This window comes from Rutilus rutilus (genome assembly GCF_951802725.1).
Source record: "Rutilus rutilus genome assembly, chromosome: 16".
Taxonomy (NCBI): Eukaryota; Metazoa; Chordata; class Actinopteri; order Cypriniformes; family Leuciscidae; genus Rutilus; species Rutilus rutilus.
The window spans coordinates 13,727,302-13,753,011 of NC_140224.1; the positions used below are offsets into that span (position 1 = coordinate 13,727,302).

Below are 25,710 nucleotides of genomic sequence, written 5' to 3' on the forward strand. Positions count from 1 at the left end.
TTTACCTAACCTGAGACTAAATAAAATTAGGTAGAAGGTGTCTATATTTAAGAACCAAACAAGGAGTTAAATTAAGCACCATAAAACACTGTAAATCGCTTTGGATAAAAGCGTCTGCTAAATCAGGGGTTCTCAACCTTTTGCAACTCGTGGCCCACCAATGAGTGTTTAAAAACATTCCGAGGACCACCTTTCCACACACATATGATAGTATGAATACAGAATAACAGAAAATTCTAAAAGTACAAAGATATACTCTGCTGTTAATCTGTTATGCCACTGTAGCAGACTAGGTCAAGTCAGCTGCATGCGTGGATGAAAATGATCGGATTTTCAGGTGAGATTCTCAATTAATTCAGTTAATGTAGCCTACGTCCTGAGGTAAAGTGTTCAGACTGCGGACTCAGAAATGATTGTATTTAATTGTAATTGTAAATTTAATTGCAATCATAACAGTACAGACATTATCTTAATTTCGTAATGTCCTTAAACAACAATATTGCTGGACATAAACTGAGAAAGTGCGCGTCCAGTGTTCGATACCTCGAGTTGTAGACACGGCGCTGCGATTCTCGTCTGTGTGCGACCCCCTCAGTAGCCTAACTGCCCTTATAAAACCAAATTTAATGTATTCAGCGTCATATTTTCTCACCACACACTTCGAAGCTTTTCCTTGCACAGGTCTGTCTCCCACATATGCTTTTCTTTTCAGAAAACGATCCATATTACAGTAACGTAATGTTACTGCATCTGATAGAACAACGTTCAATCTGACGTGATTGGTGTTGCGATATTTAAACCTAAATTAGCTTTTAGATAATGCATCTTGACTTGACTTGAGTGTTTTTGATCATATAAATTCATAAGAACAATTAGAAAATAACAAGATTTGTAAATAAATAAATTAAAAAATAATAATTTGGGGGTAGTCTATCACTGCCTACACGGCCCACCAGATAGCGCGGCCCACCGGTTGAGAATCACTGTGCTAAATGACTAAATGTAGCCTAATAAATGTAAAATTGGCTTGACATTGGACATTCGCACATTTAGGGACCATCTCCAAAGTTGAATTCAACATTGGCATACACGTTTCTAACTTCAATAGCAAACTTTAATTTATTTAAAAATGTATACAAAAATCCAAAGGGTGCGCATTATGCCTGACACTACACGAACACTTTACAGTTGGTTTTATGACTGTATGTCGTTCTATTCAAATGCTATTGAAGTTAGAAACGTGTATACCAAAGTCGTATACACTTTAGAGACGGTCCCTAAATGTGCGAATGTCCAACGTCAAGCCAACTTTATGCCAATCTATCACTGGGAAACGCTCAGCATTAAGCTTTGCGCGTTATTCTGAGTCCATCTGCTTGCCTGCGAGTTTGGTCTTTTATATCACTGTATTAGTACATTAAGCTACGTTAAGCGTTTTATATGTCCAGCAGGGGAATCCTGAAGTATTGAAGGAAACCCTAATAGCCTGCATGAGGCACATCGCCACAATATAAAGTTAAAGGTAGGGTAGGTAATCCTTTTTCTAAAAAAAAAACATTCCAAATTTGTTTAAACTGTCTTTATATACCAATACATAATTAAAATGTAAGTACTCTGAAAAAGAAAATATAAAAATCGAGTGACTGTAGACCTTTTAATCTGCAATAAACACAGCTCATTATTTCCATTCACTCCCACCCCCTCCCTTCTGAGCTCCTTCCAAAGCCACGCCCCCAAAACACATGAACGCGCGACGCCAAACGCTCAGGCTGGAACAAGACGCATTTATTACCTGAGACGAGTGGAGAGGAAGGAGCGCAGTACATACAGTGACATCATGTCAGAATCACATGTAATAAAATACCTAACTTTATCACTATGAATATAAACAAATAAGATTTCTTTTAGTACTCACTATCAAGCTAGCATATCGATAATGGTAAAGTTTCATTCGGTAACGAGCTATATTTATAAGGCAAAACTAAAAACAGGTTGCATTGATACACGTTTTTCCATTACCATCAGTTACACTGTGATGAAGGTGAATTTCGTGTAAGATTCATAACATATACGGTGTTTTGCATGTAAGAGTTTCCATGATGAAAACATTGTTGACTCTAATGAAGACTAACGTACACTCCGAGTCCGGAGACAAGTAAGTTACCGCATCGTCGGTTCGAGGACAGGTCCGGGGTTGAGGGCGAAGCAGAGGAGGTCGTTCAAGAGTGCGGGCAGGGTCCGAGGAAGTAGTTTTTGCCTTGTTTGCCTTCGCTGACTGCATGCAGGTGCTTTGAGCTGAATATTTACGGGAACGGTGACATGTGATGAGTGCACGCAGGGCAGCGCGCGCAGTGGGGCTCGGGCACGAGACATGAAGGCATCTGATTGGTTCTTTACATTCGCACCGAATGGCAGTGATTGGTCAGAGTTTTTACTGTCCTGCAGCTGCTACAGAGGTCTGATTTTTTTCATTCCTTTTTCTAAACACATAATGTATTGACTACTATCAGGATGGAAGGACCATTTCACCCAGTATAAAAAAAAAGTGTTTCTGAACAGGATTACCTACCCTACCTTTAAGGCAACTAAACAACCAAGAGAAATATATGTCAACCTCAAAAATGTAACATTGGATCTGTATCCGCATCGGGGAATAACATTATAATCTTGTTCACGATAGAGGAAGATGCATGTAGGCTACACAGGAAAAGTAACCGTGAAGACACTGAATTTAACATAAAACAGCCGTCATAATAATCACAAATACACTTACATTGCTATAAATGAGTTTTATGAATGAATGACTTGCTCTAACTGTTGCTCTGTCTTCGTCAACAACAAGCGCTTTTGCACCACCTGCTGGTGGGGTTGACTAACAGCAGATGGAGAGTATGCTCTGTAATCTACTGCTTTTCCTGCAGTTCCCGGATGTCAATGTTGAATTTACTGTCGAATTTGAACCACTGAATTTGTGGAAGCGAATTTGCAAAGCGAAATAAAATGGACCGAAAATTGCCTGTTGAATATTATAGGTTGTATTTTTAAACAGTTTGAATATTTTGGAAGTGAAATATGAAAGGTGAATATGGATTATTTAATTTTTAATAATGAAAATGTGTTTGAAATGTTTTTAATTGAAATATTCACAGCTTAAATATTCAACCATGTTGAATTTCAGCCCATAAAAATGCAAGCACTAAAAATACAATGCATTAAAATGCAAGCATGGTTAATGCAATGCCTATTTTTTTCAAGTAGTGCAATTCAACAGGCTTTTTTATTTCAAAAACATTTGACATTATTTTACTTCCATACGATTTGAGTTTTGTGCTTATGTCATTTCACTGCACATTTGTGGTGCAAACTGCCATTACTTCAGCACAACACCCACCTGAAACATAGAATACACAGTATCAGTTAATTAAATCTATCACTTTTCCTTCAAAAGAACGAAGAAGAAAAAGAAATTTAAACTATCACAGAATGTTTGATTACCTTGTCTGAGGATATTTCAGGGCATCTCCAGTTGTAGAGGTAATACTGTTTGTGTACCTCTCCCATTCTGAACTTAAGTGGCTCCAAAAAAGCTTTATTATCCATTACATCCATTGCAGAGAACACATCAAACCCCCTCTGAACAGACAAACGGACAGCACAATAAGTCATGAGACCAGAACAAACTATACAATTAAAAGAAGCATAATGACTCTATAGGCCAGGGTAGTTTGGATGTGACAGATGGGCAGTAAATATCCTCATACGAGGCACAATCGATATATTCAGCTGTATTGTGTTGATATGTTCTTTGACTTACTGCTTTACAGATGATAAGGGTGTCCTCCATTAGCTGCAGCAGCGGGGTGGCTTTACTAATGCAGTAGAGAACACAGGCTGCCTTCAGCCCTTTATGCACAGGGTGGTTCAGAGCCGTAGAGGGAAGAGTGTAGAAACTCACCATGTCAGTTATTGTACCGGTCATGCTCTGCATAGAGACATATGAGTGGCATTAATGCAGCACATGACAGCTACCATAGATGTCTGAATGAGAGAGTTGAAAGGTCCTTTTCATCATACTGACCTCCACAACATATGTGTCAATCACACCATCTTGAGGCAGAAGCCAGTGTTCAACATCCTCCAGGGTCAGAACAGGAGAGAGATGAAAAGCCTTTAGATGTTCTCTCAGAAGGGCCTGAACCACTAACACATCCTGCGCAGTCATGGGGCGAAGGCCAGTAGTTTTTGTTGTCTGTTGTAACAGAAAATAAGGATAGAGATTATTAGTGTAGTTAAAAGATGTACATACTTTCTCTCACATCTTCAAAAGGACTCCAAACAAAGACAATGCCACTATATTTATTTATTTATTTATTTATTTATTTTTGAAACAAACCAATATGAGCTTAAAATGAAATAAACCTGTAAAAAATATTGTTCAAAGTCAAAAGGTTTGAGATCCACTGCTCCAAACTAGCCACACATTTTTTATTTATTTTTTGTTTGTTTTCAGACAGTTTAGGATTACTATGATTTTTGGAAAGATACTGATACTTCTATTCTTGTTAATCACTGTTTACACCTACTATATGCCTTATAGAGAAATTAATTTCAAATAATTTCATAACATTGTAAAACAATTTACTACTTTAAAAAATACTCAATGACATAATAAATCAATACTCAATGACAATCAGAATTTTAAATTAATTCAGGAAAAATTAGCGACTCAGTAGGGCAGTCTGACCTCAGGAAGCCGATTTAGCTTGAGGGCACGCTGCAGGGTCATGTTACGAGTGAGAGAGAAGAAATTCAGCTCAATCAGCTTGCGTGGGTTCAGCGATCTGTGCCAGTACCTTTTAACAACCATAAAGAATAACAGAATTTGGTTATAAACAATACCACAAATAAAACTGGGGGAGTAAGAGAAACATCCTGACAATTTCCATCATACCTGCAGGTTGCAATAGGCTTTGGTAGGACCGCACTGGTGCTGTAGACTGCTTGAGATATACCCTGCTGATGGACACGTCTGGTGATCTCCTTGATTAGGACTGGTGCCACTCTTTTTGAGCGAAGTTTTTTGTGCACGCACAGGAAGTTCACTTCCACCATCTTTAGCTCTCTGTGGAGCATCTTTGTCATTTGTATCAACCAAAATGATTTAAATAATTTTAACCAACTGAAAAAAATTCTTCACTTACATGTCAAATACTTTCATAGTAGCAGGAATGGCATTTATGAATCCCACTAGTTTTTGACTGGAGTTTACTCTGACTCCACAGTGCCACTGTGATTGCCCTCCAGGGGGGCATAGAGCCCTGCAATAAGTGCAAAAACATAGAGAAATTATAAGATCAGTTGTTTGTGATCATATTGATGTAACTATTAAGAGATCAAACACACCAGAGCAAGAACTGTGGAGAGTAGTGCAGACGAAGTGTGTTGTCATCCTCCTCCGTGTAGTTTTCATTCAGCAAATCACAAAGTTCTCTCAGCTACAATTACATAGAGAAACATAAGGAGGAAACTAGTTACAGGGTTGAAGATAAAGATAATCGTTTGTCTTTTACTGCAGTTCCCAACTGGTGCATGGGCAGAAATGCGAAAAATGGAAAGCAGAAATGCAAAATTCTATTTAAGCTTTATCCTATCTGTGCAACGGTGTCATCAGACTGCCTTCTCTTAAAACAGGTATTTTGAGCAGGAGGATGGAGTATACCAAAGAGCAAAAACATAATAAACAGTACCCTTATAAAAAATAAATGTTCTTAATTATATTGAATGTGCACTTACAATACTCTTAAAATCTTAAAGGCAGGGTAGGTAGGAATGGTCTAAAAAACTTCTTTTACAAATTTGTTTAAACTTTATGTACATATCAATACATAATTAAAATGTAAGTACTCTGAAAAAGAAAGTATAAAAATCGAGTGTCTGTAGACCTCTCAGGACTGTTTTAAAGACAGTTCATTATTTCCATTCACTCCACCCCCTCCCTTCTGGGCTCCTTCCAAAGCCACGCCCCCAAAACACATGAACGCGCGACTCCAACCGCTGAGCTGAAGACGCATTATTTACCTGAGACAAGCAGAGAGGAAGGAGCACAGTGCATGTAGTGACATCATGTCAGAATCACATGTAATAAAAAAATCTAACGCTAATTGCTTATGAATATAAACAAATAAGATGTATTTTAGTACTCACTATCAAGCTAGCATATTGATATTGGTAAATTTAAAATATATATATTTTGATTCGCTAACGAGCTAGTTATATAAGCTAAAAACAGGTTGCATTGATACACTTTTTTACATTACCATCAGTTATATTGTGATGAAGATGAATTTCGTGTAAGATTCATAACATATATGGTGTTCTGCATGTAGGGGTGGGAGATATTGACAAAAATGAATATCTCGATATTTTTTTCCAATATCTAGATATCGATATTCAGGCGTTTTTTTTCCATCCTTCAAAGAAATGTGAGCAAACTGGCAAAGAAGGTCCAGTTGGTCTTTTGACTTGCTGCATTTGACCTATATTATTCTAGGCTATAGAAAAAAACAATAAAGGAGCTAACTAAACATAATCTGTGGCAGCCCCTACTTTTTCCACTTAAAAAAAAAAAAAAAAAAAAAACGTAACTAGGCACTTCTTGCAACAGTGATTATTAAATCAAACAACAATATTGTTGATGATCAATTCAAAGTAAAAAAAAAAAAAACATTTTCAAAACGGTATAAATCCATTCATTTTTCCCCCAAAACGCTATAAATCCATCTTTTTTTTTTTTTTTTTCTAAATTTATGGTTTGTCTTTTAAAAAAAGTTTTTGTCTTTTATTTTTCGTGTTTGCATTTATGAGGAAAAAACAATATTACTTGACAGTTCTCCATTATGGACGCGAGCGCTCTGAAAGCTGCACTAAGACTTTCAAACTTTAACAGAGACCTCAAAACAGAAAGCACAAAGCCTTTCTTTAAAACGAATTTCGTTTTGTATTAATTGTATCTTAATTTTAATATATATTTTTTTCATTAATTCATTAATATTTTCATTCCTGGATTAAATACATAAAGTAAATATAGGCTATCAATCACAACATAAGGTGCTTGAACTGGAGATTATATCATCGTGAACCGAACCGTAGCCTCGCCTCACAGGCCTAAAAAATGTGGAATATATTTACAGAAATCTGGTTCTAAACAAAACCATCCAAAACAAAATAAAACTATGTAGCCTAAATGTGCATTTCTCTGGTGCATGTGTTCACTAGCCTACTGCGAAGATCGCGAATCAAATATCGTCAACTTCATCTTTGCAGCCGACACAGAAATTAATAAACAATTAAAATGTCTTATTGCAATATTTTACACATTCATAATCATTACTTTTGCTGGATCTTTGAGGAAGCTTTTTAGGTTTATGGCGTTTTGGAAAAGAGCTCTTCACGTACAAACACTGTTTCACCAAGGCACAGCAGCCCTTCAGCACATAAGAACAAAAAGAGAAAAAGCACGGACTTACTAATTACGAAAATTTGATGTGGTTGAACAGCTGAAACAGTCACAAATTCCTCGGCAACTCAAACATTCTCAGTACGAGTTATGAAGGAAGAGAACAGCATTACAGTTTTCAGCGCGTCCTCCTCTGATTGCTGTGTTGTGACTGGAAAAGTGCGTGCAGGAGCACATGCGCAAAACGTAGGTTTGTAAAATGTCCTTTTGTAAAATAAAAATAATTTTAGGGCGAAGCAGGAGGTCGTGCAAGAGGCCGTGGCATGCAACTAGGGTCCGAGGAAGTAGAGGCTGAGGACTGGGTGGTCGCTGGAAAGCCACGATGATATTGACAGGCGTTTTATTTCTTTGTTTATCCAAAGACTTTTTGTTCATTACCTTTTCTTGTACTGTCTTCTTTTTTGCCTTGTTTGCCTTCACTAACTGCATGCCGGTAATGTGAATTTTGATTGCTCTTTCTCTGCCATTGTTTTGCTATTCCTAGGTTCCGTGCCTCTCGAATTCCTCTAATCAAACGTGCGCGCGCAAGTGGGCAGATCCCGTGGCAAAAGGGTGGTTGCCATGGTTGCGAGAGAGAGTGACAGTCGCCTAAGCCAATCCTTTGATTCGTCCCGAATCGAAATAATGAGCTGTGTTTAATACAGATTAAACGGTCTAGAGTCACTTGATTTTTATACTCTTTTTTTCAGAGTACTTACATTTTAATTATGTATTGATATATATAGAAAGTTTTAACAAATTTGGATCTTTTATTTTTATATAGTCCTACCTACCCTGCCTTTAAGGTTATATTTTAAAAAGAACGTGTACTTATAGGCCTACACTTTCATGTTTCTTAAACCACTTAAAGACACTTACCACTTAACACTTTTACTTTTAAAAAGTCAAATAAAATAAAGGTCAAATAAAAATTTTACTTTACAGTACCATAAATACTTGTCACATCATTCAGTAATATACTGTCACCATATTTCAAAGACACCAAGTAATTATGAAATTACATATAAAAGTGTATTAAATTTCTTCTTAAGTGGGTCAAAAAAGCACTCTTAATTTCACTGAGTATAAATTTAAACTAATACATTTTCCTTTAATTTTAAATAACATGCAATCAGTGTTCGGAAACATTCATTTTGCATATATTCTTTTAAAGTATATTACTTCTGTAATAATTACAGAGATAATATAATATTAATAATTAATAATTAGTAAGTGTTTTGACAAGGGTAGTCCTTATCATTTATTTACTTTTGGTACTTTTAAGTTTAATTAGATTTTTTACTACATTAGAAAATGAAAAAGAGTACATAAACTTGTATTTCATCAAGACATCTATATTTTAGCTAAAGTATACTTTGTCCATCCCTGGATTTCAATGACATTTTTGTTCCCATCTGTTCAATAAATAATTTTGGGACTGTATTAGTTCAAAAAGTCCTTTCTGTCACCTGCTCCTGATTGCCCAGGTCGAGCGTGTCCCAAATGAATTCCTGTGGCAGTGAGTACGACTCTTCTCGAACGCTGGGCATCTCTGACTTAATTGGTCCATATGATGTCACTTCCTCATCTAAAAGAGAATGAATGCCATTTGTAGAGATGCACACAGGTAATGTTGTTTCTAGATGTGCACTGTCCATCATACCTATCTTAGGGACTGGCTGGGTATCCCAAAAGCGGTATGTGTGCTTATGAGCCTCCAGTAGACTTTTTGGAGGCCCCTGACCAAAAGAAAACAGGTGCAGGGCTTTTTGAATCTCTTGTTGCTTCTCCTCAGGAAGAGAGTCCAGCTGGAAACATATTGAAGTTATTTGAAACAGGTAAATATACTCATACATCTCATAAAAAGATACACATAGACAGACATAGATTATTAGTTACCATTTCGAAAGGGTCCTGTGGCCCCTCTTTAGCCCATGTTTGGTCCTTGTGTTTCTTTGTCTTCTTCTTCTTGTCTTCAGCACCCCTGTTTTCCTCTAAGCTGTTTAAAAAGCAGTACATTTCAAAATAAAATAGAATTAAAAGAGAGAGAGAGAGAGAGAGAGAGAGAGAGAGAGAGAGAGAGAGAGAGAGAGAGAAATGACAATGAATAGATACAGCACTTACAGGCTTTTCTGCTTGGCCATGAAAGTGTTTTCGGGCATTGGAGCAGCCAGTGAAATGATCATTCAGCTCTGTAGTTGTGGGTGTTTGTGCTATAGGAGCTTATCTTAATGTGCTGTTAGAGCAGGAGGGAGACACCCAGCCTCCAACATGAGTATCTACCAATCAGCTGCCCTCCACACCCACACACAATGATCACTTATCTTAGCGTAACACTTCAGGCTTACTTTCAGAGCCATTACTAGTAATGTTTAAACCATTAGATTGCATAATTAAGGGTAATGTGTTAAAATTCCTATAAACTTGTTTTCAACTAGATTTAATAGCCTTACTGGGGCAATATATTTTTCCCTTATCAATACTTTGATAAACTGAAAATACTTTGAAAATACTTTTATTGCGTTTTTCATCATAACAAAATAATATGATTTTAAAGTTTTTTTGTAAACTAAAAGGTTTAGTTTGCTATAATTTGTCAAGATGAGTAACATGATACTGCAATTCCAGTGGCTGCAGTTCCAGGACTGCATATCTAAAACTCTATTGTAGTAGGCCTATGTACTAGCAGTATGTACTATTTTATAGCACTAACTATTCAACTCTGTATTTGTATTACTGATTTTCAGGAATGATTTATTGTTTAAAATTAAATTATTTAAATGTAATTGATTTAACCAACCCCTAACCCTCTTGACATTTTTCACCTAATTTGTTTCAATTTGTCATGTGTAGCCTGTTTTGGTTTTGTTTTCTCTTTGTTCTGTTCCCGTTTTGCCTGCCTGATTTGCAAGTTAGTTTCCATGGTTCTTAATCAGTCAACACCTATTCTGTTTCAGTTAATCAACCCCTGTGTATTTAAGCCCTCAGTTTCATGTGCTCCATTGTCCGGTCTCATCTAAGTTTATGTGGTTGTGTTTACTATAATCTCCAGTGATCTCTGGAAGATACTTTGTACTTTGTAAATTCAGTTTGTTTAAAATTTATATTTATATAAAAATATCAGTTTGTTTATTTTTTAATGCCAGAGGAAGACGTTATTGGAACATCAAGAAGCACAATAAACTTTTTTTAAATAACTGGAAGCGACTGACACTGGAAGCCTTGCACATTCAAGTATAAATTGCTCTTATATTGAAAATAAGGTTGAAAATAATATACATTTTAAATTGTCAGCCAAAAACTAAAACATCTGTTTGGTTTTGATTATCATCTCTATCGCAATCACACTGACATGACATTGCAGTTCTTCATCATGAAAGTTTATTGTTACGCATGTCAAGATAAGGAAGGAAGAAGTCAGGGTCTGCTTTTACTGAGGCTCTTGCTTTTATTCACTTTTTCGTTCACAAACGAAAAACAAAGTCTGCGCTTCAAAAAACTCAGTCTCAGTGCACAATAGTTCCACACGCAGCTCACCAGTCCAGAGCCTTCAGCAGGCATGAGTCCTCAGTCAGTCTCTCTCCGTCTGCTTCCTCTTTCCATGTGGCTTTTATGTGGTCTCTCCACGCCAATTATTGCAACAAGACTTGTTTTTCAGTTTGCACTTGTAAGACTTGAGAAATTAGAAAATACCGGGCAGTCTAGTTGAGGAACCACCTCTCCCTGAGAAGACAAAGAACCTTTCTGGAAATTAACATTTGAACTCTCTCTTGTGAAACTAGCATCACCATTCGAGAGGCAAGTCTCACCTAAGCAATCCAAATCTACATCTTTTTCCCTTGACCCCCCATTCCCCCGTTCCCTCTCTCTCATGCTGAGATCACCTGAAATTCACCCAAAAATCTATATGGTTTAATGTGAACAATTATCATACAGTATTATACATGTTTGGTATCATTTGAAATGTCTCAGTGCGACTGGTACAAATGTCTCATTCCCAAAGAGGTAAACCAAAAGGTAATAAGTTATTAAGAGTTTTAGGGATAACTTGTACACAAAGGAGGGTGTGTCTTCCAGGCAAATTCCTCCCAAAAGGTGTAAACTCTGAATTAAAATTCCCATCGTTAGCAAATGTTTCCATGTGAAAGCTATATAAAGAAATGCAACAAGAGGCTCAGCACGATTCTGTAACCCAGACAGCCCGTGATGTGAAGTGTATGCAAAACACTTTGCATCATGTATTTTATAATGTCAAGGTTCTCTCTTTATTCCAGAGCATTTTATGTTTTGTATCTATTATCTTTGAACTGATTATGAAATTGGCATGATACATTTACCTGACATAATAAATGGTAAACATTTGATTTTATTCTAAGTGACTCTGACATTATTTTCAGTAAAGAGTTAAAAAGAATAGTCAAACATTTGCTCACATTTAATGATGCACAGATATCATTAAAACCGTTTCATTTATGGAGTCAGATGAAATAACGAGTTAATTCATATGATTTTTATTTTTTTTCTTCATTTAATCAGATTACTTGGCCACGAGGAAAGACAGTAACGGACAAAAAACCTTCACCCGTACCATTGGAAAACCACCATTGGACCTTTAGTCGGGCTTACACACTTGACCTACTTATGTCCACTCGTCTACCGTCTACCGGGGAGAGAAAAATCAGGGGAGTGTAATAGCGGCCTGCCACAGAGCAGCTTTTACCTGGGTGAAAGCCTGCTGACACAGCTCCGTCCACTGGGCCGGATCTGGTGCTTCCTTTATAGTGAGGTCAGTATGCGGGCTGGTAAGGTCTGAATAATTAGGCACAAACCTTCTGTAATATCCTGCCAGCCTCAGGAAGTGCCTCACCTACTTTTGGATCTTGGGGACGCACCTGTCGTGAATCCAGATACCTGACCTCCACACGCCCAACAGCACACTTCTTTGGTTTGGCTGTCAGTCCGGCCACTCTCAGCGCTCTCAGGACAGCACGCAGATGCTCCATATGACGCTGCCAGGCATTACTATTGATGATAATGTCATCCAGATAGGAAGCGGTATATGCAGCATGTGGCCAGAGAATCCTGTCCACGAGACGCTGGAAAATGGCCGGTACCCCGAACAATCCGAAAGAAAGCATAACAAATTGGTGCAATCCAAATGGCGTTGTGAAGTCTGTTTTTTCTTCTTCTTTGGATTTAGGCTATAAGGGTATCTGCCAATACCCTGTTGTTAAATCCAGTGTCGAAATAAAATTGAGCTAAACCAAGCCGATAAAACAATTCGTCAACCTGCGGCGTTGGATATCCATCGAATTTCGACAGCATTCACCTTGCGATAATCCACACAGAATCGTACAGAGCCGTCCGGGCTCGCCTAATTGCTGTGGGATTCTTCTATAAACCCCATGTCTAGCATCGCCTCTAATTCAGTCTGAACCACTTTTTTTGTGTGTTCAGGTAAACGACACGGCTGGCTGCGCAACACCACACCCGGCACGGCCAGGCTCAATATGGTGCTGAATGAGATTCGCTCAACCAGGCAGGGGCGAGAACATGTCTGCAAATTCTACTTGTAATCTAGCTACATCAGTGAGTTGTAAGGGCGAGAGGTGATCTCCTCCGGGGTCCAGAGCGAGAGATTGAACTTTGGTGAACTTTTGGTCCACTTGGCCAGTAATTTAGAGCTAGACGTAGGAAGCAATACAAGTACATTCTCTCCCGGTGTAAATTCATGTAATCTGGTTCCCCTGTTGTACAGCCGGCTCTGTTTGTCCTGGGCCTGTAACAAATTCTTCATAGAAAGCCGCACCAAAGCTTGGAGTTTTCTTCTTAGGTCCAGCACATACTTAATTTCGTTTCGGCTATCTGAAGGTCCGTCCTCCAAAATTTCTCTCAGCACATCTAAAACCCCACGGGGTTGACTTCCATAAAGAAGCTTGAAGGGAGAAAACCCTGTGGAGGCTTGCGGGACCTATTTTTGGCGTCTTTGTTAACGAACTTCCGAATCATGGTTTATAACGTGTGATTAAATCGTTCCACCAGGTCGTTTGTTTGTGAGTGATAGACGCTGGTGAAAATCGATTTAATGCCCAATAATTCGTAAAGTTTGCGTAATGTTCGTGACAAAAACGCCGTGCCTTGATCAGTGAGAATCTCTGTCGGGATTTCCACTCTGGCGATTCCCACTTGTAAAACAGTGCATCCGCAATGCTTTTTGCTGAAATGCTGCTGAGCACCACTGCCTCTGGGTATCGTGTTGCATAGTCCACCAGCACTAATGCAAAGCGATGCCCACGTCCAGATCGTTCTAATGGCCCGATGAGGTCCATACCAATTCTCTCAAAGGGGAACCATCATATGATACAACAGAAAACAAAACAAAACAAGTCTCCACAACAAGATGTTATACAACACCGAAACACAGCACAACAGCACAAACATTTAGGTATTACATAATACCCTACATAGTACTGATCACAGAAACAACATTATTAAATCATAGGTTTAATAAGGAGTTAAGTGGTAGTAGAATTGGCAAAACAGCTGCAATTAGCAGTGACCAACTCCTTTATTCTATGTTTAAAATCATTTAAAGAGATGAGGGATTGTAGTTTGAGTTTGGTCTGCACATCATTCCAAGATCAAGGGCCATAATATAACAGGCTTAGCTTTCCAGCCTCTGTTCTGATAGCCGGCACTTTAAACTGTAGCCAGTTATGTGACCTGAGATTATGACAGCTTTGAAATGATAAAAATTTCCTATTTAAATAATTTGGAAGTTTTCCTAAAATAACCTTGTAAATTAAAATATACCAATGTTCAAGCCTGCACAAATGAAGGGATGACCATCCTACCAAACTGTACAGTATACAATGATGTGTCCTAAAACTAGAGTTAGTGACATATCTGAGAGCAGAGTGATAAAGGGGGTCAAGTTTGGACAAGGTAGACATAGAGGCAAATCTGTAGATAGTATCCCCATAATCAGTCTGTGACAGAAAAAGGCTAGCAACTAAGCGTTTTCCTGAAGCCAAAGAAAAACAAGACATTAGCCTATACAAAAAAAACAATGTGAATTTTAATTTCTTTGCAAGATAATCAACATGGTAGGTTTTTATCCATCCAAAATCCCAGATATTTGTAATTATCTACAGACTGGATACAGACCCCATGCAACTGGGCAGGTCTCGTTTATCATCACGGGAGAAACAGAGGAGGAGAGAGTGGGGATTATGTTTGTATTGTGGAAACTCCGGTCACATTGCACTGCAGTGTCCAATAAAAGACAGCACCCGTTAGTAGGTAAGAGGTTACTGACGGGTGGGATTGCACGGACTGAATCCTCTTTTCTGCCACTCATCTTCCAGTAAGTTTAAGACTGCAGACTCAGAATTTCGACTGTGAGGCTCTAGTAGATTCAGGAGCCGAGGGTAATTTTTTGGATATTGATCTGGTACACAGACTCCAGATACCATTGGTGACGCTCTCCAAGCCATTTCTGTGGTTGCACTTAATGGTCAACTTCTACCCTCCGTCACACACTCTACTGTCACCTTAAGACTGATCACTTCTGGTAATCATTCAGAGAACATTGACTTTCTATTGATTGACACTCCTTCTACTCCTGTGGTGCTTGGTCATCCCTGGCTGGCACTCCATAACCCGCATATTAACTGGCGCGGGAATTCTGTTTTCTCCTGGAGTGAATTTTGTCATGCTTCTTGTTTAATGTCTGCATGTTCTTCTGTGTCTTGTTCTGTGTTTCAGGATGAACACGCGGATTTATCTAACATGCCACGTGAGTATCTTGACCTGAAGGAAGTGTTCAGTAAGTCCCGGGCTGCTTCTCTCCCTCCGCATCGTCCCTATGACTGCTATAGATTTATTGCCAGGTATGTCTCCGCCTAAAGGCAAGTTATACTCACTTTCTGCTCCAGAAAGGGAGGCCATGGAGAAATACATTTCTGATTCTCTGGCATCTGGGTTCATTCGCCCTTCCTCTTCTCCAGCGGGGGCAGGGTTCTATTTTGTGGGGAAGAAGGATGGTTCTCTGCGACCGTGTATTGACTACTGAGGGTTGAACAACATCACGGTAAAGAATACCTATCCTTTGCCGTTGATGTCTTCAGCCTTCGAGCGGTTACAGGGAGCATCCGTCTTCACAAAGTTGGACTTACGTAATGCTTATCATTTGGTTTGCATAAGGAAGGGGGATGAATGGAAGACTGCTTTTAACACCCCCAGGGGGCACTTTGAATATTTGGTCATGCCTTTCGGGCTGTCTTACTCCCCTGCAGTTTTCCAGGCACTCGTGAATGACGTGCTGAGAGATATGGTAGATCAGTTCATATATGTTTACCTGGATGACATATTGATATTTTCTTCTTCTCTCCAGGAACACGTTCAGCACATCAGACGAGTGCTCCAGAGGCTGTTAGAGAATGGGCTTTTTGTCAAGGCGGAGAAATGTTCGAACCTCAAGAGCCGCTTCGTTTCAGCTCCCATTCTTGTAGCCCCTGATCCATCACGTCAGTTTGTGGTGGAGCTTGACGCATCAGAGGTGGGGGTAGGAGCGGTTCTTTCCCAGCGCTCACCCACGGATGATAAGATGCACCCTTACGCGTTTTTTTCTCATTGTTTATCGTCTGCTGAGTGTAATTATGACATTGGTAACAGAGAGTTACTGGCAGTCAAACTAGCGTTGGAAGAATGGCGCCATTGGCTAGAGCAGGGGTTCTCAACCTTTTGCAACTCGTGGCCCACCAATGAGTGTTTAAAAACATTCCGAGGACCACCTTTCCACACACATATGATAGTATGAATACAGAATAACAGAAAATTCTAAAAGTACAAAGATATACTCTGCTGTTAATCTGTTATGCCACTGTAGCAGACTAGGTCAAGTCAGCTATATACACTGTTAGACTTTTCTGTAATTTCTAGTATTATACTGCTTTTTCTCTTTATAGTAAATAACTGTGATTCCCATTGCATCGTGGGAATTTTCTGTGACGTCAAACACCACATACAGAGACTTACTGTATTTTTTAAATTTGCAGTATACTACTGTATTTGACATAACACCACATACAGAGACTTACTGTATTTTTAAAATTTGCAGTATACTACTGTATTTGACATAACGGCCTCTCTGACTGGCACTATTCCATCGTGCTTTTTATTTCCTAATTTTTGCCTTATACCGCGTGTCTACAACGCTATAACAGTCAAAGGCTGTCTATATTGGACACATTGAAGCGACTGGATCAATTTATGCAAAATGCAAACCTGTTTGTCCCTTGTCAGAAATAACGCGAGCGCTTGGACTCGGAGTACGTCAGAAATATAACGGCGCATATACACTGTCTGGGATTTGTCGTGTCTCGCCGGAGGTTGTAATATCACTGGGTTCTGACTGTCTTTTGTTGGATCGCGCCGTTCGTGTCTGGCCCGGGGAAGAGACGGAATTCACTTCACCGAGAGAGAGAGACCAGCAAGCAAGGTAAAAAAACATTCTGTGTGTGTTGACAGGATTGTGCCCAGTTTAACCTATGTTATAACGTTACTCGTCGTCAACATGGCGGTAACGAACTTTACCACGGTAAACTGTGCTAACGTTTCATTTTACAGACATTGTTAGATTATTAAATTGTTAGATTATTGAATTGTTAAAATACGCCAAGGAGCAACGCTTATAGTTTACATTAACATTAAATTAACTAATGTGTGAAATTCTGTTGGTTGTAGCTAATGTTGTCCTACTGTTGAGAAAATAACATTGTATATTAGCTAACAAGTTTTATGGCTAGCGGCCACCTTTCTTTTCTTTTCTTTTTTTAGCATTATTTTGCAAACTATAACATATAAAATTAAATTAAATTAATTAAATTCCTTTAATATATATATATATATATATATATATATATATATATATATATATATATATATATATATTTAAAGGAATTTAATATTTACTGCAATTTTGTATGTGTTTAAAGGCAACTGCAACAAAGCGCCAATTCGCACCATGGTGTCTAGCAAGATTCCTGAGGTAAGCCTAAACTGTACTTGAAATAATTTTTTTTAATATATATTTTGACACAAGTTTGCTAAAATGATTAGCATTATGTGATAGGCCTAAGTGCCTTGGAGCCACTGGTGCAGGTAGCATACAATATCTTATAAAATCTCTATAAAATTGGCTAACTTTATATCAAATAGGCTAAGTTACCTTTGCATCATGTCTAACATTATATTTATTACACAGCAAATGAACCAATCAGAAGATGGACCATTTTCTATGTTCAGTCTCACCAGATTAAATGTATCCAGGTAAGCATTGCAGTAAAACTCACTAATTCATTCATACATAATCTAGCATTTTAACAACTGAAGGTTATATATATTTTTACATTATTTTGATATTTTATTAGGCAGAAGATTCTCTACCATTACAGTCCCACCTGACCAGGAAGGTCCTAATATCAGCACACAGGTGGGTTAACTACTGTAGGAAGGAGAACGATCATCACTCAGTGATGTCTTGCATGTGTCTTACTGTGTATTTGTCTCAAACAGGGACCCCTCCACTGCAAACAAGCTGGAATGGGCTAAAACATCGATTTCAGTCTCTCTCTCTATGGATCTCAGCATCTTTGGACAGAATTTATGATATGTAAGTATTAAAATTTAATCTGGCATAATTTAATTGAGTTCATCTGAAATGTTTGCAAATGCTATTGACAAAAAAGTTATTTACAAATATATATTCTTAAGTTTTAGTAAAAATAATAATAAAAATGTAAAAAAATAAAATAAAAAAAATAATATGGAATTGTCTCCTCCCCCCCCCTTGATATTTCATTATAATAATTGTATAAAGCTAAACAACCAATGCCTCCACAATCATTTTGTCAAATGCTAACGGTTTGTTTAGGATTTTATGTACTTTTTTTTAACAATGTGTGCAGTGAAGGACAGCACATAATGTGTTAATTTATCACGTTTACACATCTTTGTGCTAACCTTTCTGACATATTTACTTTGTTAAAATCATTAACACAATGAATGAGTTAAATTTAACACAAAACCCTAAACTCACCCATTAATGTGTAAAAATGTAACACTTCATTCCACATTCATTTTGTGATGTATATGAAATGTTTTAAATAAAAATAAAAAATGTATTTCGTAATAATTTTGTCTAACTGATTTGAATGTCAGTAGTACTTATGTAGGATAAAAATAAAATTAATTCTATATCAAAATTATGAAATCTAATTTATATTTAGTACAAATAAAAATAATAACAATAACAGTAGTGTACTGATTAGCTTGTTTTTTACAGTAATGCACTGTATACTGAAATACGGTTAGGTACTGTAAATCTTAATTACAGTAACTTACTGGCAACAGTGTTGCCAGTAAGTTACTGTAAAAAAACTTTGAAAAGTCTAACAGTGTAGATGAAAACTGTCCTTGTATCAAAAAGACTTTGCAAATTTACTCAGTAACCATTCCTGTAACAATAACAGGCTAACATACCTGTAACAACAGGTCAGACACACAAGAGGGGATTCTCTCTATTCGCTGCAACATGATCTCTATACCACGAATGTTATTTCTCGTGCCATTTATACGCCAAAAATGTTTTTTTGCGTGCATATGCTACGCACTGAAAACCCTTGGTTAGGATGAGGGGTGGGGAGTGCGTGCGTATTACACGCCATACAGTGCATATCATATGTACGCGAAAACTGCGTATCATATGCACGCAAAAACTATTTTTGGCGTATAAATGGCACGAGAAATAACATTCGTGGTATAGATACGAAATGTTCAACAAAATTCATTCACCCCAATTTACATAGCCTACTGTAAGTGTAATTTATAAATACAGTTAGCGATATGAACATGACTGTTTAAAACAATATTATGTTGGCTTCCCAACACAGCCCAGTTTTGTTCATATGTCTCGGCAGCTTTGATGGTTTTAGCGCCTCATTTGACAACATTTCTCCACATTCAACACCTGAATCCACATTCAACAACATTTCTCCACATGCGCCTTATCGGCTTAAGGGGGTCGCACACCGGACGAGAAGCGCAGCGGCACGTCTTTAAAATTCGAACACATTATTTTCTGAGTGTACGCACACCGGCGGCGTCTGTCCGCAGCGCCAGCTATGGCTCAAGATTCTGTTGAAAATCCTGTTGCGCCACAGAGCGCCATTTACATAGTTTTATATTAAATTTACTACATTATATTTGTCTCAAAGCTTCGTTAATGTAGCCTATATACTGACTTCACCCTGTGCTGCAAGATACATTTAGTTTTATATTCATTTACAAAAATCAGCTGCGTGGATGAAAATGATCGGATTTTCAGGTGAGATTCTCAATTAATTCAGTTAATGTAGCCTACGTCCTGAGGTAAAGTGTTCAGACTGCGGACTCAGAAACGATTGTATTTAATTGTAATTGTAAATTTAATTGCAATCATAACAGTACAGACATTATCTTAATTTCGTAATGTCCTTAAACATAACAATATTGCTGGACATAAACTGAGAAAGTGCGCGTCCAGTATTCGATACCTCGAGTTGTAGACGCGGCGCTGCGATTCTCGTCTGTGTGCGACCCCCTCAGTAGCCTAACTGCCCTTATAAAACCAAATTTAATGTATTCAGCGTCATATTTTCTCACCACACACTTCGAAGCTTTTCCTTGCACAGGTCTGTCTCCCACATATGCTTTTCTTTTCAGAAAACGATCCATATTACAGTAACGTAATGTTACTGCATCTGATAGAACAACTTTCAATCTGACGTGATTGGTGTTGCGATATTTAAACCTAAATTAGCTTTTAGATAATGCATCTTGACTTGACTTGAGTGTTTTTGATCATATAAATTCATAAGAACAATTAGATAATTAGAAAATAACAAGATTTGTAAATAAATAAATAAAAAAATAATAATTTGGGGGTAGTCTATCACTGCCTACACGGCCCACCAGATAGCGCGGCCCACCGGTTGAGAATCACTGTGCTAAATGACTAAATGTAGCCTAATAAATGTAAAATAAATGCCCACCAGATAGCGCTCCGAGGCCCACCAGAGGGCCGCGGCCCACCGGTTGAGAATCACTGGGCTAGAGGGTTCGGGGGTACCTTTTATCGTCTGGACCGATCATAAGAACCTTGAATATATCAGATCTGCTAAACGACTCAACTCCAGGCAGGCTCGGTGGGCACTTTTTTTCGGTCGTTTTGAGTTTTCACTATCGTATCGTCCGGGTTCTAAGAACATCAAACCCGATGCTTTATCTCGAATTTTTTACTGCTCCGTTCGCCTGTCCACTCCTGAGTGCATTTTTCCTGAGAGACTCATTGTCTCCACACTCGTATGGGAGATCGAGTCGAAGGTCCGTTCGGCCTTAGAAGGGGTAATGCCTCCGCCCGAGTGTCCACCGAGTTGTTTATTCGTGCCGGAGGGGTTACGGTCCGACGTTATTCAGTGGGGTCATTGTTCCAACGTAGCATGTCATCCAGGAATCAATCACACCAGTTTTTTGGTCAAGCAACGATTCTGGTGGCCTTCCATGGCTCGCGATATTCGAAGTTTTGTTTTGGCATGTTCAGTCTGTGCTCGTGGTAAGACTTCCAATCGTCCACCGGATGGGTTACTCCAACCGCTGTCTGTCCCTTCGAGATCCTGGTCCCACATTGTGCTAGATTTTGTCACTGCCCTCCCGCCCGTGAGACTCTCCTCCAAGTGGGAGCGCGCACGAAGGCTCAGGCCGATCGCCACCGGTCAAAGCCTCCCGTTAAGTGTGGCTTTCTTCCAAGAATATTCCTCTCCGCTCCGTTTGTAACAAATTAGCTCCCAAATTAATTGGCCTGTTCACTGTCGCCAAAATTCTTAGTCCGGTGGCAGTCCGCCTCAAACTCCCTCCCACGTACAGGAGAGTTCATCCCGTTTTTCATGTCTCCAAATTAAAGCCCGTGTTTCATTCACACATTAATCCGCCAGCCCCGGTTCCCCCTCCGCCGCGACTCGTAGATGGGGAACCCACCTATTCGGTCAATCGTATTCTGGACTCGAGAAGGAGGGGATGCGGATTTCAGTACTTGGTGGACTGGGAGGGTTACGGTCCGGAGGAGAGAAGTTGGGTTCCTGCTAGGGACATACTGGATCACTCCCTTATCGATGATTACAATCGCCAGGTAGGCTCTCCTGGGAGTGCCAGGAGGCACTCTTAGGGGAGGGGGTACTGTCACGGTTCATCGAACCGTGTGTTCATTTTGTGTATCTGTTGGTTGTTGTGGGTGTGGGGTCTGAGTGTGTAGTGCTTGTTTGTAGCTTAGTAACCAGCTGATCACTTAATCAGCCCGCAGCTGCAGCTAGTTACTTCTGTTGTTAGCTGCCTATATCTAGCGGGAGTGATTATTGCTTGGTGTCGGTTCGTCAGTCTTGTTTGTGCTCTCTTACCCAGTTCCGGTGCCTGAGTTTCCTTACGGAGTTATTTCCTCAATCTCGTCTGTGTTTCCAGACTTCTGGAGATCGTTTGGAGTTCTCTTCATCCAGTTCCAGTTTGGCATCCACGCTGGATTTATTCATATCACTCATCCTCTCCTGTGAATTTGTATCCTGGTCGCCCGCCTGCTATACGTGGTGTTTTGAGTATAATCACTTTCTCAACCTGTCTTCAATAAACTGCTTGCTTGCATTTGGATCTACGACTCTCATTCAGACAGTCAGAGTTTTGACTGGGAAGTGCAACAACCCTGACTTCAGAATCCAATATGGCCACTCATTGCATCAACTGTAGTGAAACAGTAGTACTATAGTGTTTATTAGCACTTCTGTTTACTGTCTGTGTCTGAATAAACTCAGTGGTGCACACACAGTACTATTTAATCTCTATTTGTGGACATGATACTTCGGCATTATCTTTGCAAAATACAGTTTTTTTTATGAGTTTGTATTCCGAAAGAGCAAGCACAATAATGGTTGGTCTGGACACATCCAGCTTTGTTTTCTGACCTGTATACTGGAAGTCGGTCATTCCCAGCTACGACATCCCTCATCCGAGGTAAATGAAAAAAGTATAATGCCGTGTTCGAGACAAGGTCAGAAGTGCAGAGGTGTAAAGAGTACCTGAAAACTAAACTTGAGTAAAAGTACAGATACCTTATAGCGAAAATGAACTAATTACAAGTTACAAGACACCAATTCCAATACGACTTGAGTAAAAGTCTTACCCCCAGTTTCACAGACAAGGCTTAAGCCTGGTCACAGACTAAAATACGTTTTTGACCTGTTTTTGTATCTTAAAATATGTGAGTGCCATTGTTTTGTCTCAAAGATGCAGACCAGTAATATTTTTGCAAAGGCATGTTTATAAAAGCTACTTAAATGTCCTAATTGAATTAAGGCCTAATTTTGGCTTAATGCTGCCTTTGCGTGCTATCGGAAATTCCCACTTCAGAAGTCATGATTACGAGCTTGTTGCATTCAATTGCTTTGTTGTCGAAATGAACCAGGTTTATTCTAGCCTATTTATTGGGAAAATCTAATTAAAACCAAAATGATATGTAGCGTCCCATGCACTGACAAGCATATAAACATTCACGATGCTATCCAGATAGTTGTCAGGGATATTCAGTCATTTGTTAGTTTAGTTTTATTATCATGGACTTTTAGTTTGCTTCTCATTATTTCCTGTTGTTTTTGTTCATGTTTATTTGTTCATGGATATTTTTCTAACACGAACGTATCGTTTAGCTTCAGAAGGCCTTTATTATTCCCCCATTATTTATAAGAAGCAATTCTTACAGCTTTGAATTGAATCCTCTCAAGTTTTCTTAAAGAAGTAGTGCATGCTGAACTATAAACTACACATCCATAGTCTATGGTAGATCTTATTAAAGCTTTATATATGTACATCAAGGACTGCTTATCTGCTCCCCAACACTGTCCAGTGATCATCCTCATTAGATTTAGAACCTTCTTACATTTTGTTTCAATATGCTCTATGGTGTTTCCATGTAAGTCTTTCATCCAACCACATCCCCAAATATAAAAATTTCTTCTCTCTTTCAATTGATTGATTGTATAACATAACTTTATAACTTTCTGGGATCTTCTTTCTGGTAAAGAACATAAACTTTGTTTTAGGTATGGAAAACTTAAATCCCCAGTCAATACCCCATTGTTCTATTACTTGTACATCCCTTTGAACAGCTGTGGTTATGTATGATATGTTATGTCCCCGTTTCCATATGACAGCATCATCTGCATACAACAAACCTTCATTCCTTTCCCCTAAATTTTCAAATATGTAATTTATCATAATATTGAATAATATGGGACTAATAACACTTCCTTGAGGAATTCCGCTGTCAACCATAAACTCTTTACTTATTCCATTACCAACTCTGACCCTAATTGTTATATATAATATATAATATAATTATACATTCTCCCACTGATTCCCATTTTATCCAATTTAATTAATAGTCCCTCTCTCCACATAGTGTCATACGCTTTTTCAATATCTAAAAACACTGCCACCATGACCTCTTTCATAACATGTCTTTTCTATTTCATTGCTGAGTTTGACTAAAGCATCAGTAGGTGATATATTTTTCCTGAACCCTGTTTGACACTTTTTTTAATGGACTTTAATGGATTTTAATTTTTTAATGTATATTCAAGATAGTAGTTTAAACGCGCCACTACTATTTTTTCCATTAGTTTTCTTAAATGGGATGTCCTTCCTTTGTTCTGGTTTCCCGCCACTCCTTTGTTTCCACGGTAACCTTCATTAGTTCATCTGTCACATCTGTTTCCTCATTAGTCTTGTCAGCTGTGTATCGTTTCCCTGATCTGTTTCCCTATGTATTTAAACCCTTTGTGTTACCTTATTCATTGTCTGATCTCTGTCTTAAGTGTGTGTACCTTCTGCCTGTCTTTATGTACATGTATGAATTATATTGTTAGTAAAAGTTTTTATTGGAACTTTTGGTTCTCCTTTGTCTTCTTCTGCACCACTCCATGACAAGGGTGAGTAAATCATGGGGTAATTTTCATATTTGGGTGAACTATCCCTTTAATGAGCTCTTGTAGGAAGTTATGTATTTTTTACAATTAAAACCGAGACCAGAAGAATTTCTGTAAATTTTCTTCAGATATAATGGTCAAGTCAAGTCATCTTCATTTATATAGCGCTTTGTAACGGTGGCAGCCCCAAATCAAATTTGACTTAATAAATTTAAATTGTTCGGGCGCCAGACAAGTAAAACTTGTCAAGTAAAAAAAAAAGAAAAAAAAGTAACGAAGTTCAATTTCCCTGAAGATAACTCAAACCACTGTTACACAAAATTTTTTAATAAATTCCTTCAAATACCCACAATGATATAGAATAGGGCTTAAATGACACATTCAGAGATTGAAGGGTTTGGTCAAAAAAAAAAAAAAACTCTGTGAAAATTAAATTAAACAGTTAAATTTTCACAGAGTTTGTATTTTTTTTCTTTACCTCAAATGACAAAAGATGCAAGGTAAACAGACAGGAAGTAGATTGCTGTTCAAGATTTCACAAACAACATCACGAGAGTCCTTGATTCACTAATGTCTTAAAGTTCGTTGTTTTTTTCCAAACTCAGTTTTTAGTGTTCAGTTTAACAAAAAGAAAAGACATGTAAAAAAACAAAACAAAAAAACAAAGAAAAATAAATAATCCAAACGAGTGTTTGTGTATGGGTGTGTGCGTGTGCAATGAGCGTGTATGTGTGTGTGGTGGCTGCGTGAAGCAGTCTGTGTAGCGGCTGCAAATCCCGGGCCGGGGAAAGAGTTTGGAGACTTGGCGTGAGGTTAACCCTCAGAAGGTCTTCAGTCATTTCTAACCGAAACAATTTCTGTTTTGAATTTCTAAAAATCACAGCTTCATCGGAATGTTACGAAACTTGGTGACTTTTATGGCATTATTGCAAAAAAATTGAGGTCATGATCTGAGCATGCTAAGTGGTCGTAAGAAAAATAGACACACTTGGTCTTCGGTCAAAAATGACCCCCATAGGAAATGGGAAATTGACAAAAACACAATTTATACAAAAATAGACATGTTCATTAAATATTATTTCACAAAGTGTTATAATTGAATGAATTGCATTTTTTGTTACAAATTCTGAATTAAAAATAAAAAAATAA

The 25,710-nt window shown here is 38.2% G+C and overlaps 1 protein-coding gene and 1 long non-coding RNA gene across 2 annotated transcripts; one reads left to right on the top strand and one right to left on the bottom strand.

Annotated features, from left to right (window-relative positions):
* Positions 1 to 3,019: 3,019 nt before the first annotated feature.
* Positions 3,020 to 9,736, bottom strand: nmt1b (N-myristoyltransferase 1b). The gene is made up of 12 exons (XM_084435172.1): positions 9,620 to 9,736; positions 9,395 to 9,494; positions 9,159 to 9,303; positions 8,965 to 9,083; positions 5,404 to 5,495; positions 5,202 to 5,318; positions 4,952 to 5,122; positions 4,745 to 4,853; positions 4,079 to 4,249; positions 3,815 to 3,982; positions 3,496 to 3,633; positions 3,020 to 3,391 (listed from the first exon to the last, which is right to left on the bottom strand). The coding sequence occupies exons 1-12, from the start codon at positions 9,679 to 9,681 to the stop codon at positions 3,371 to 3,373; spliced, it is 1,413 nt and encodes a 470-aa protein (XP_084291298.1). The 5' UTR covers positions 9,682 to 9,736; the 3' UTR covers positions 3,020 to 3,370.
* Positions 9,737 to 16,870: 7,134 nt separating this feature from the next.
* Positions 16,871 to 17,989, top strand: LOC311305707. Its single transcript, XR_014630051.1, has 4 exons — positions 16,871 to 16,997; positions 17,494 to 17,546; positions 17,763 to 17,827; positions 17,929 to 17,989. It is a non-coding gene; the product is annotated as an uncharacterized lncRNA (long non-coding RNA).
* The last annotated feature ends 7,721 nt before the right edge of the window (positions 17,990 to 25,710 follow it).